The 13,935-nt window shown below is 37.5% G+C and overlaps 1 protein-coding gene across 2 annotated transcripts in view; it reads right to left on the bottom strand.

Moving 5' to 3' along the window:
• Positions 1 to 13,935, bottom strand: part of KCNH8 (potassium voltage-gated channel subfamily H member 8) — a 369,992-nt gene that overhangs the window by 105,113 nt on the left and 250,944 nt on the right. For both annotated transcript variants that reach the window (XM_078072240.1, XM_036099185.2), the window contains exon 7: positions 11,476 to 11,683. In XM_078072240.1, the coding sequence (XP_077928366.1) occupies positions 11,476 to 11,683 (208 nt within the window). The remainder of the gene's footprint in view (positions 1 to 11,475; positions 11,684 to 13,935) is intronic.

Below are 13,935 nucleotides of genomic sequence, written 5' to 3'. Positions count from 1 at the left end.
ATTCTACACAGTAAGAAATCGAAAACGTACTAAGAACTGACTTATTCACTGCCACATCACACAAATCCCAAGACCCTAAGTGAAGAATATGGCCTTTAAAAATCTATTTATTTTAATAGTATATGTGATATTGTAATTTATAATAAGAAATATGTATTTGGTCTTCATCTTGTTTCTGGCACACAGCTCCTAAAACACCTTTTTTTATGAGGTGACTTTTAGCACAGAACCTAAAGATGGGGCTGATTGCTGGAGAACCAACCATGTGGTCAGAATGTTGGAACTTTCAGTCCCATCCCAGACCTTCAGGGAGGGGAGAGGGGCTGGAAGTTGCATCAATCACCAATTGCCACCTGTGTACTAAATTGTTGATTTCAAATCCATGTTTTGAAACCTTGTTTTGAACAAAGTCGTTTGTGATTAGAACTTGTTTTGAATAACTTGTTTTAACGATATGGTTTTGAAGTTGGATATTGCTATTAATATGATATTGATTCTCATATCAATTGTTAAAAAGAAACTACGGGCCCAAAATTGAGTCACTATTGTTAAGCCCCACCAAAACCTAATACCTAAACTAACTGCAGTTTCAGCCTCTCCCAGGAGTGGAATTTTAAACCAATCAGTCGGGAATTTCCCCATCATCACTGGTGAGGTCATTTGCATGTTGAGTAAGACTCTGTCCTTCCTGCTAAGGGAAGATGACCTTGCCTGCAACAATCTTTTTTTGTTCTTGTGCTAATAACTTCCTTGTCCTGCACCATTTCTGCCTATAAAAATCTTCTGCTTAGTACACCTCCTCGGGGCTGCTTTCTACTTGCTAGATGGGATGCTTCCCTGAATCCCTGAAAAAGTTAATTTGATGTTCAAATTTACTCAGTTGAATTTTTGTCCTTTAACCCAACTATACCCTTGTTTACTGTGCTTTCTTGATAACTCCCATATCTGGCTCCCCACTCCCAATATCCTTTGTCTTTAGCTGAGGGTAGTATTTAAGATGAAGGTATGGACTATTTTTGCAAGTTACTCAATTTTCCTGGGTTTCTCCCATGTATACAAGAGATATACATGTTATTATACTTCTGTTTTCTCCTGTTAATCTGTCTTTTTATTACAGGGGTGTCTCTACCAAGAACCTGGAAGAGTAGAGGGAAAATGATTTTTCTCCTTCCATAGAAACAAAACAGTTCCTGTTCAAATGTGATTTGAATACTGAAGAAATTAAATATTTGGATAGTCAAAATATCCTAAAGAAATATGCTATTCAATAGAAATAGAATCCTGACATTTGGCTATTTATTTATTTTTAATTCAGTTTTTAAGTTTAATTCCAGTAGAGTTAACATACAGTGTTATAGTAGTTTCAGGTGTTCAATATAATGATTTGACAATTCTATACATTGATTATGATTATGCAGGGCTCATCATAAGTGTATTCTTTAATACCCTTCACCTATTTCACCCATCCCCCCACTAACCTCTCCTCTAGTAACCCTCAGTTTGTTCTCTATAAAGAGTGTGTTTCTTAGTTTGTCTCTCTCTCTTTCTCCCTCTCCCTCTGGCTTCCTATTATTGTATGATCTATACTTCATGGCAATACAGTTTAGCCAAATGAGCAATGAGAATTTTATTCTTTAATTGTATAAATGATGAGATAATATAAGGAAAGACAAACCCTGTGTAACTTGCTTCGAAACACTGAAGGAAAACTGATTTCAGAACCTCTTCCTCTTTGAATCTGAGTGGGGTGACCCATTGATATAGGACAGAGCCTTTATTTGTGGTCCACTCATTCATTCCTGCATTCGCCCAAATACATGTATTATGCATGGGTTCTTTTTTTTTAAATTTTTTTATTGTTATGTTAATCCCCATACATTACATCATTAGTTTTAGATATAGTGTTCCATGATTCATTGTTTGTGCATAACACCCAGTGCTCCATGCAGAACGTGCCCTCCTCAATACCCATCACCAGGCTAACCCATCCTCCCACCCCCCTCCCCTCTAGAACCCTCAGTACATGGGTTCTTTATATAGGCACACCAAGATCAGTATCATGGGAAGAACATAAAGACAGGAGTTTGTGGTATAGAGTATGTACATAATGTCTCTCTGGAAAGAGAGATACACTTATACATATAAACATATGCATATATGCATGTATGTGTGTTTGTGTGTATGTTACTAACACAACAATGATTGTGTCATAATTCTACAGCAGTTTTCAGTTTGCAAACTGTTTCTATATATATTAGCTTACTTAAGCTCACCCATCTGATGAGGTATAGAAGCAGAAAAAATGCTCACCTTTAGCCCAGAAGGCTGACCTATAGCCTGCAGTTTCTATAAGGATCAAGTAAGTGCTGGTTGCTACGTTCTTAAAGGGTCTCATGACCCTCACCGATAGTTAATATAGAGCTGAATGATAAGCACCAGAGAGATCTCAGTGAAAGTAGTTTTATGAGTAGAAATTCAAAGAAACACTCATGATTTAATACTCCCTGCACATCCCCTCTCCCTTGAGCACTAAGCATATAGCCACCAGCTTCATACAGCAAACGTGCAGCTCTTCTGCACATGGGTCCTGTCCCCGTGCTGCTTAAATAAACTTACTAGGTTACACCATAAAAGGCCTCAAGAATTCTTTCTTGACCATCACACTCAATGATCCTGCAACACAACTACTCTCTAAAGTAGGTATTTTTTATTATTTCCGTCTTATAGATGAGGATAATCTCTCTCCCTGTTCTTATAGATTTACTGTGAAATGATATATGTGGTATCCTATATTTTTAAATCATAATTATTCCTCCTACTATGATACTAAGTCTAGTAACTTTTGCTAAGGTGTGAGTTTTTAACTACAAATTCATAGGATGTTAACAGAATATTAATAATGCATATACAAAAAGGAAAGGTTACGAGGTAAAATAAATATATGCAACATTTGGGTTAAATAAAGTTTAATCAGTTTCTTTGGGATTTCTCTGATCTCACACTGTGCTAATTTACCTTGTCAGTCCTTCAGAATGGGATGGAGTGGCTTCATTTCTCAAACTTATATGACAATAGAACCATTTATTGCCTGGAGTGTATCGTCTGAAGCTTGAACGTATTTGGAAACTCTGGTACGAAGATATCCTGAGTATATTTCAGCTTCAGTATTTTCTAATTGTTAAGTATGAAGTATGCCCTTTTATTGAGCAACCCTGGCAATGTGAAATCATATTAACTCCCAGTCTGCTGCCTGAAACCCAGAATTTCCCTATCAAAGGATTGAGAACATTATGCAATTAAAAGCTAATTTTGTGCTGCTTGATTTATAAATGCCCAAATAATTTTGAAACATCCAAGGTCAGACTACAGAGATAATTCAACCTCAGAACTGGACATTCATATATACTTTATTTCCTCAATTTTTACAAAGTTTATCATTATATTCAGAAAGTACAATGGAAATCTGAATTTTAAGAATCAACCATTTGCCACCTGAAACTAATGTGACATTGTGCGTCAACTATATGAAAGAAAGGAAGAAAGAAAGAAAGAAAGAAAGAAAGAGAGAAAGAAAGAGAGAGAGAAAGAAAGAAAGAAAGAAAGAAAGAGAAAGAAAGAAAGAAAGAAAGAAAGAAAGAAAGAAAGAAAGAAAGAAAGAAAGAAAGAAAGAAAGAAAGAAAGAAAAGAATAAACCATTTGCTCTTTATGGCAAAAGAGTAAAATCTTGCTCTGAAAACATGAAAACGTTTCTATTTTCTAGAAACCTTTATCAAAATAGAATAGAAAACATTGGCAACTCTTTTAAAACTGATGGTATTCAATTTTAGTTTCTCAGAACTACAAATAATATAAATTGTTTCTGATGATATTTAAACCACCGTGTTGTATTGCCTCAGCATTGAGGTTAATTCTTTCTCAATGGACCTCCTCAGTCCATTACTGTGTCCAAATAAATTCACAGATGTGATGAGGATTGAAAAGGGATAGGAATATGGAAAAGGATAGGAAGGACTGAGTTGTTGCTGGTTTTAGGACTGTTTATAAACCGGGAATATTAAAGTCACAGAAATCTCCAAGACTTTTTAAAACCCTGCTACTCAAAGTATGGTGGGGGGACCAGCAGCTCGGACTTCACCTGGGAACGTGTTAAATGTACTGGGTCTCAGGCTCCACCTCAGACTTACTGAATTAGAATCTGTATTTTAATACAATCCTCAGGTGATTTCAGTACACATTAAAGTTTAAGATCTTGTGTTTTTTTTAAAAAAAAAGCCCAGGTGTCCCTCACTAGGGTATATTTTAATGGCTGGAAACCTCCATTTTAGACTTTTCCTCCCCTTTCTTTATTTCATATATTCCCCCAAATGAGAATCTATAGATAAGGGTTATCTAAAAAAATTTTTTTATAATCCTTTATATAAAACCTAAAAATGTAGAGTACTAGTCAATTCTACCTTCTTAAGGAAAAAATGGTATAGTTATTGAAATAACCAGCTCACGATATCATAAGACTGGTCATTTTTTTCCCCATTGCATGAGGCTTGTAAATGCTAAGCAGTTAATAACTAGAGAGCCCTTCGAATCAATCAGCTTTTATGATATTTTATCCAATGAGGATCAGATTTAGGATTAAAATGGTCAATGAAAATTTGAAAATTATATCTCACTTAATCCTTTTCTTCCCATTCTAGATTTTTGGGTTTGTTTTTTTCCTTTTTTTTTTGGTCACTGGCACAGATACACTTTTAGGCATCCACAATGGATAAGCTTACTCCAGCCAAAGGATTAAAAGATAAAAAAGCTTCTCTCTATTACAGTATACTCTCATCTCTAACCTCTGTAGCAGATTATCTATTTTAAAGTTCAGCATGTCATAGCTTTAGAAATAGAGATAGCTTTGAGAAAGAATATAAGGAAGCATTTTGGCTACAACTGGGAGCTACTGACCAAGATGCAGTCTAGCGGAAGGAGCAGTTTGGTAAGTAGAAGGCCGCTGTGACGTTCACATAAGGAGCACGGACTGTACTGCAGTAAGCAAGAAGCATTGATAATTACCACATCTCCATTTTTCAGCTAATTTCATTTGACATGATGATGTCCGAGAAGGGTATGATTCAGAGAAGCATTTTAATAAATGTTTTTGTAAGTTGTACTGTTTGTTTTTAAATGTAAGGGTAAAGATGTTATTGTAGAAGACATTCATCTTTTTTTTGGGGGGGGGCTGTCTAAAATCTTATGTGAAGCAGGGATTCTCCATCGTACATAGTAATGGAGAGATACAGGGCCCCACTTCCCACCATGGAAGTGGAAAGTGGAAGTAGAAGGTGGGAAGTGGAAGGTGGGACCCCATAAGTCAGTGTTTGAGCATGTGACTAAGCTTGGCCGATTGGATTCTCCCTTCAGGGACTGTGAATCAGAGACAAACAGGTGCTTTTTTTTTTTTTTTTTTAAGATTTTATTTATTTATGAGAGAGAGAGAGCATATGAGAGGGGGGAGGGTCAGAGGGAGAAGCAGACTCCCTGCCGAGCAGGGAGCCCGATGGGGGACTCGATCCGGAGACTCCAGGATCATGACCTGAGCCGAAGGCAGTCGCTTAACCAACTGAGCCACCCAGACGCCCCCCCCTTTTTTTTTTTTTAAGATTTTGAGACAAACAGGTGCTTAGGACTGTCTCATAGCATCTACAAAGACAGAACCATGTCTAGGCCATGTTTGCAAAATGTCAGCAACCGTGCTTTCTGCATTGGGATATTTGGAGCTGCCTTGGATCATGTTCTTTCAGTAGTATTGTTCTCTCTCTATTTCTGAGTCTGCCTGTCCTGTTGATGGATTCCTTTTCTGTTTTTGTTTGCAACCAAGAATCTTGACTGTTACAGAAATATCACCTCTTCACTAGACTTGAATAGTACTGCTATTTCAACTCTACATAGCTCACTGATGTAAGTTTGAGCAAGGAGCTGCAGTTGGAGAATAGCCCTTATTATTATAAAGAATGGAGGAGGTGTTGTAATGGTGGTGGTTATCAGCTGCAGGAACGTACTATGTACCAGACTATGTTAGGTATGTCAACTTGAGTACCTCCAATACTCAAAACCACCAAGGGTCAGTACTACCATACCCACTTTACAGACAAGAAAACTAAAGATCCTTGTATAAAAAGTCACACACTGAAGTCATCTTGGCCAAAATCACATGCCTAGTAAATCCCTGAAGCAAGATTCAAATCCAAATCTTTCTCACTTAAATCAGAACCATTACATTCTATTCAGTATCCTAAGAAGCTCCTTAAGGACTAATTCAATGTCATTAATTGAACTTTATAAGTCATTAATTGAACTTCATAAGTGATCATTAAAATAATATATCCCTACATTAATTGGGATGTACAGAAATATACATGTCTTCTCACACATTTCTAGCTGGATATTTATTGAAGACTTCTTATAGAAAACAAGTGAAGACCCCCCCCCCAGAAAAGATCATTCTGACACATGTCTGCAGCCAGAATAAAAACTTTAATTTAAAAAGCACAGTTAGGGGTGCCTGGATGGCTCAATTGGTTCAGCGTCTGACTCGATTTCAGCTCAGGTCAGGATCTCAGGGTACTGAGATGGAGCCCTGTGTGGGGCTCTGCACTCAGTGGGGAGTCGGCCTGAGATTCTCTCTTGCCTGCTCCCCATGCCCCTCCCTCCCATATTCTCTTTCTCTCTCTCTCAAATAAGTAAATCTTTAAAAAATTAAAAAAATAAAATAAAAAGCGCACTTAGACCCAGTTGTATTATGCCTCTTTAATGTAGTGTTAAATCTTGCCCTTGAAGCACTGTCTAAGTTCCATAAAAATTTTCTATATCCCAACAGGCTTATAGGATAGATGTTGGACTTGTCGTCTGTATTATCCTGGAAGGGGAAATCTGTATGTGTGCAATTGTCAGGCTATGTGAAATTTACTAATTTTTCAGAGACTGACTCAAATATAAAGCATGGGCTTTTCTAATTTGAAGATAGGCAAAAGCATAAAATTTGTTGCCCAGCACTACAACTAAACTTAAAGGGAAATATTTTTTAAAGCAGTTCTTAATACTCTTCCCATATAAAATCATACATATCACTAGTCACAGTTCATGGTACTTTCCTTATTAGAAGTAACTGGCATAATAAAATGGTAATGATGGCTATAATGGCTACTATCTATTGAGAATTTACTAGGTGCCAGGCACAGTATTAAATGCTTCACATAGATTTCGTAATTTAATACTGGCAACCCTAATGAGGCAGGCACTATTATTATTGCCATTTTATAGATATTGAAAATGAAGCAGAGCAAAACATGTCCCCCATTCCCTGGTGTTCTATATTCAAAGGATCACTGCTTGATCCTTTATGCTTCGCTGTAGCCTTAGGATGAAGTCCAAACTCTAAAGCTTAGCATGAATGGTCTTTAAAGATCCCGTTCCTGACTACCTGCCTCTTTAGCTTCATCACCTTACTACCCCATTCACCCTTTATGCTGGTTCTTAGTGACCTGCTTCATGTAGCCATGTTCCTGCTCTCACTCACTCCCCTTCCTCAGCATCTGTAGAGACCAGACCTATTCATCCCTTAAAACCAGCTCATCTTGGAAAAGCCTTTGCTGATATTCTAGCTAGATCCAGCTACCTCCCCTCTATGCATGTTCCAGTTATAGAATTATCTCACTGTGATATATCCATTGAGCTATTTGTCTCTGTTCTACTACTGGACTTTAAGTTCCATGACATTAAGTATGATGTTAGTTTTGATAACTCGAGTGCCTTACACAGGATCAAGCAAGCATGCAGTGGGCACTCAAAAAATATTTTTTGAATGAGTAACCAAATCTTAAGTGATCACCCTATGTGTTCTTCTCTCAATCTTCCTGCTTGAAAATATTTGCTAAACAGCCATTTCCTCTAATTTCATAATATTCAAAATTATTAGAAGGAGTCCTACACAAGGAGTTAAGGAATTTAGGTTCTTGTCCCATGACTGTCGTTTAGTAATTGAATGACCTTGAAGACGGACTCATTCAACATTTTTTTTCCACACGTTTGCCATGTACCAGGAACTATACACCACAGTGAGGATACAGCAGTGGGTACGACAGACGATGACCCCTACATCACAGAGTGTGTATAGCCTAGAGCTCTATTTCTCACCATAAAATCAAAAAAGTTAGACTAAGGTCCTCCCAAGTCTAAAATTCCATGAAACGATAAACCAAACCTTAAATTTCTTAAAATATAGTATAAAAGTGCATAAGGATATGAAGTAAAAATAACACCAGGCAAATCAGTTCATAACCAGCCTCTGGTATAATTAGTCCACGAGTATTGATTCTTCCTTCCAGAAAGAGATATCTTATAGAGAAACAATATTACAATCTTTTTTAAAGATTAACTTTGATTTGATCTGATGCAAAATATTGGCACTCTCTCTAGCTGTAAGTAGTAGACCTGACAAGGACAAAAAGGGGGAAGAATCATTTCAAGACAATTAACAGTGATTAGAAAGAAAATTCCATTTTATCCCTTGGGAATACGAATGTATTCTATACATCTAATGTTAGTCACAACATAAAGAACATGTTCTCTAATCAAACTTTATTTGTGTGAAGAATTTTTTAATTCATGGTAGTTGGACCAAAAAAGGTAAAACAATACTAGTGTACAAATTCCATAGTAAAAACTAAATTAGCCTAGATTCTCAGCTGCTTCATTAAAAAATTAGGTAGAAGAGGTCATAATTATTTAATTTATGTCCAAATCTCAGCTGGAGAATATTTTATTTTATTTTATTTTATTTTAATTTTATTTTAGATTTTATTTATTTGACAGAGAGACACAGCAAGAGAGGCAACACAAGCAGGGGGAGTGGGGGAGGGAGAAGCAGGCCTCCCACGGAGCAGGGAGCCTGATGCGGGGCTCGATCCCAGGACCCTGGGATCATGACCTGAGCCGAAGGCAGATGCTTAATGACTGAGCCACCCAGGAGCCCCTGGAGGACATTTTAAATGAACAATAATGCAAGTAATTTTAAGGGAAGGGAAAGTCCTTGTAGCCAAGCCTATAAACCCAATATTGACAGACATTATTAGCATATTACCTTCCTGATCATATTCTGAGAGGTGTTTGGACAGGAAATCTAATTTTCTAAAGATAAAGGTTGAATTATTCTTATCATAACTGAGTAAAACATATCAATTCTTTAACACGCTGTGATCACAAGATATACTCCCTGACACACCCCTTTCCTTCAAACTTGTTGACATTGGGTTGTTGCTATTGACAGTTTATGTGGACCCTGAACTATGATAAAAAAAAAAAATAAGCACAGAATACTGGGTTTGTTCTTCCATTAAAGTCATAAATCATGGCAACTAAAATAGACTTTGAGTTATATGGTGAGTTTTCTCACGTTCTAGATGAGGAAACCGAGGCCTGTAGAGATGAACAAAATTACTGCAAATCTCACAATTGGTTAGTGGTGGAGCCATGATGAGGAGAGTTCAGTTGCCCCAACCCAATGTTTTCTTCCCATTATTGTATTATGCCAGTGCTTTCTTGGTGGGTTGACTTTCACCTCACAAGTTCCCGTTCATTACATTGAACCATAGCATCAGGTTTAAGAGTAGGAGTGGTATGGGCAATACTGAAGCAGTTTAGATGGTTGGCTTCTTTTTTTCTTGGAAAACCAATACCTCTGTGTGTTTGTGGGAAGAAAAACAACAGCTAGTTTGTACATCTGCAGCATAACTGGTGTGTTGGAAATGAAACAAAAAGCTTTCCTCATCTAACTAAATTTGAGAGCGTGAATAAGCTGAATTTCCCCATCTGGAGACTCTCAGACTAGACAAGACTTACAAATTAATATGAGTGTATAGGTCTGGGGCCTGAAGGAAATTAGGTCAGGCCCAGAAAGGAATCAGGTGGCTGACCACAAGTCAGAATTTTAATATGGATTCAAAACAAAGGGCAGAGATCTAATGCTATAATTCACTGAACACCATTAGGACTAAACCAGAGTGTGATGAGGGAGCCTTCAGGACAAGAAAATAGAAAGGGAAACAATACTAAGGAACAGGAAATATTTTAATCCAAGTACGATCTAGACTTTGGTCCTCCTTTTGATCAACTCTTCTCTGTCCTCTCTCACTGTCTTTTCTCTCCCTGTCTTCCCTCTCTCACTCTCACATCTCATCTCATCCCATATTCTCTTTATGTAGAATATTCCTGCTTTCATGCTGCAGTTTTATTTTTCTCCCTTGACTTCATTTCTGAGAATTGAGATCCATGGCAAGACACAGAAGAAGTACTTTGATAAGGAAGATAAAACCAGTCTGAGATGAAAATTATCAGAACACATTTATTGCTTTGGTGTAGCTTAGGGTCAAAATTGAGATGTGTAGGAGCATTTTTAAGAATGTAGACAGGCGATTCATTCCCTGGAATCTGTTTTCTTAGGGTCTTCAGCTCACTCTCCAAAGACAAACTTTGAAGGCTTTGTATATGCCCTCTGGTGAGAGGGTGGCATTATGAGAGCCAAGCCAGGGATGTTCCAAATGCATTCTGCCATTAAGTGTTGGTATGAAAAGTTAGAGCATGTTTCTCTCTTGAGAATCTCTTGTGGCTTCATCCCTGTGCAAAGGTCTGAGCTTCCAAAAGTTCAAGACTGATTTTTGGAGAAAAGAAGTGAAGAATTTTCTATCCAACCAAGAAACAGATTCTTCTGATGAAATGCCAGAATAAGAGAAAAAAAAATTCTACATGGGGTACTATGACAATTCTCTAAAGGCAATGACTGGGAGAAGAAGGCAGGAATTTTTGGATAGAGGGTTATAGCCTTCAGAATTTCATTTTCTGTAAAGTTCTTGTGGTTAACATAAGTTTAAAAATGTGTTCCTGTGCAGAACATTTCAGATTCATTTATGCAGAATTATGTAACACTTAGAAAGATCTCCCTTAAATTCCCATGTATTATAGGGACACAAAATTCTACAAATTATATTTGTGAATATCCAGTTCCCTCTATCATCACAAATTCTCAAAGTATACTAAATGTGGAAAGTGTGTCATTATAATACACTCACTCTCTCTCTCACTGCAATGATTGACCATAGGCCAGTTACCCAGTGATTCATTGGTACTAGCCCTGCATTGGATATGTCAGATAAGATCACACATTACTTATCTAAACACTTCTACACCCTGGCCGGTCACTTTAAACAGCCCATTGAAATCTTAACCCATTACTCTTTAAAAAATATATAAGAATTTTCCAGAAAACTTTCTCAAAAGAAATCACTTGTATCACAGACCCCCCAACTCAGCCCCTAAAAAACATTAGACAAATCGACAGTCAGAGGACATATTTATGGACTCATCTTTCACCTCCTCCAAATTCTAGACAATCTTCCTTTTCACTTAAAAATGGAAAATGTGACAAATGTAAGCCCTTACCAACTTCCCACTTCAGAAGGCTGTTGTCTTCCCTCTCCATTTTTCCAATGACATACCAGATACACGCCATCCAGTGTGCAAGGAGCGCAAACATGGACATGAGCAGAGTCAGGACGATTGTGCTATGCTGGGAATAACGGTCCAACTTCTGCAGGAGACGCAAAAGACGCAGCAGCCGGACGGTCTTCAGGAGATGCACAAGAGACACCTGTGGGAGGAGACAGAGCAGCACAACTTGGCCCACGGCTCATTCCATGCTATGACAGTTACTTTAACTTACAGCCATTCTGGAAAGTTCTTGAAATTAAATATAATCATGAGTCCAACGCTATGGTCATTTTTATGACCATACCAATGCCCCTTCTCAACATATTATATCAAGAGGTGATAGAATAAAAGATGATAAGACAATTTAATTTCGAATTAATACTTATTTTCCTTAAGATTTATCTTTTTTCCTCTACTGATTTGATTGAATATAATTTTGTATATTCTGATACACAACTGAAGCACATTAGGGTTTCAGGATTGAACATCAGGGTGTCTCCACCTCTTACATACGTTTTCTTTCAATTCCACATCCCTTCCTCCATGTAAGAGTGGCTTTATAACAATAATTTGTACCCACTGAAGTAAAACTGTGTGAAGTGGTAACAAAGGTAACAGTTTTTGAAACAAACAGTGATTAGATCTATCAAACTTGTGTAAGATCTACTCACAAATACCAGTAGCACCTCCTGTCTCACGTGCTATGCTTTCTTCTAACATCATCGATAGAGAAAACACATGCCTGAAGCTTATACATCCTGAGCCCTCTCTCAAACAGACATGCTTAGGGAACCAAAATTAAAATGGAACAAAATTTTTGAAAACTCTCCTAGGTCCTGTCTTCGTATGCACTAAAACAATACACTTATAGCTAAGGGATTATTTTCCTGACTTCAGGACCCATCTGAAAAATGTGCACCATTGGTGACCACCAGAATGGTTGATGTCGTTGTTAGCAACATATGTGGTGTACTAATGCATACTCTTTCACACCTCAAAGAGCCTCAGTGAGCTTTCTAAAATAGAAAAGGCAAATAAAGTATTAGCTCATATGCAAATAGAGTTTGACAAATTACTTGACCTTTTTTTAATTTGGGGTGTGTGTTTATGGAAGGAACCATAAATAAAGGGGAAGAAAGTGGTTTGTATGACTACACCTCAACAGACAGAATCATAAACAAGGTCAGCATCTTCTGGAAATTTGCCTTTATAATTAGTCCTGGAGTCAGCTGTTGACTTCTAGTTCCTTCCTCCACTATTGATCTCCCCTTATGTCTAAGAAAATATTACCTAGAGTAGTGCCTGACACATAGTAAGTGCTCAATAAATATGTGTTAAATGAATGAATGGGTAATAAATTGAGATACAAAACACTCTACAGTCAATATAATAATAGAAATTCAATAAAAGTGCTTTCAGTTGTAATCTTGTGAATTATTCTGTACTGAAATATAATAAAATCGTAAGGTCATTTGAAGCATTTGGCAGCTAGCTGTGCTTTTATTTCTTTTTCTCATTCTTCTGTGTCAAGTTTTATTTCTTCTCCTTCACAACCAAGTGCTCATCTGTCATTTCTCCAGCTCATTGTAAACCAGACGATTACATGCCAGTACTTTGCAATATCTACTTTGTAGCTTAGAGAAATTACCAGGGGTGGAGTTTTATTTTATATGTAGAAGAATTCGATAGATAGATGACAGTTTTGTAATTGAAATGAAACCTCAAACAGAAATCCCAAGTGGAGAAAGCCATCTGCTGTGGACTGAATTCTGTTCCTCCAAATCTCACGTGTTGAAGCCCTATCCCTCAGTGTAATGGTAACTGGTGATGGAGCCTTTGGGAAGTGATTTGGTTTAAATGAGGTCATGAGGGTGGGGTCCTCAAGATGGGATTAGTACCCTTATAAGAAGAGCCCAGAGAATGCTCTCTCTCTCCATCTTTTCTTCCTCTCTCCCTGGCCCCCTCTCTCCTTAATCCAATGTCTCTCTCTCCCCTTACCATATGAGAACACAGCAAGAAGACAGCTATCTACAAGCCAGGAAGAGAGCCCTCATCAAGAACCAAATTGGCTGGAACCTTGATCTTAGACTTTCCAGCCTTCAGAACTGAAAAATAAATTTCTATTGTTTAAGCCACCCAGTCAATGATATTTTGTTATAGCAGCCTGAGCAGACTAAGACACCATTGAACATAGAATATTGATATGGGCAATCTTTCCATTTTCTCTCACCAGAAAGCAGAAGTTTGAGGGAAGAATGGGGGGCTGTCCTTACATAAGAACAACAGTCATTTGGAAAGATAAGGGACACAAAACTTGGTGTCCAGGATGAGGCAGCCTTAGTGATTTTGCTGACACTTTTGAAATAAATTATACTTATTCCCATCTGAGTCAACAGCTTCTTGCTATAAAAT

The sequence above is a fragment of the Halichoerus grypus genome, chromosome 1 (assembly GCF_964656455.1).
Source record: "Halichoerus grypus chromosome 1, mHalGry1.hap1.1, whole genome shotgun sequence".
Classification (NCBI taxonomy): domain Eukaryota; kingdom Metazoa; phylum Chordata; class Mammalia; order Carnivora; family Phocidae; genus Halichoerus; species Halichoerus grypus.
The sequence above is the reverse complement of the archived record's forward strand: the minus strand, read 5'-3'. Positions and strand labels throughout refer to the sequence as shown.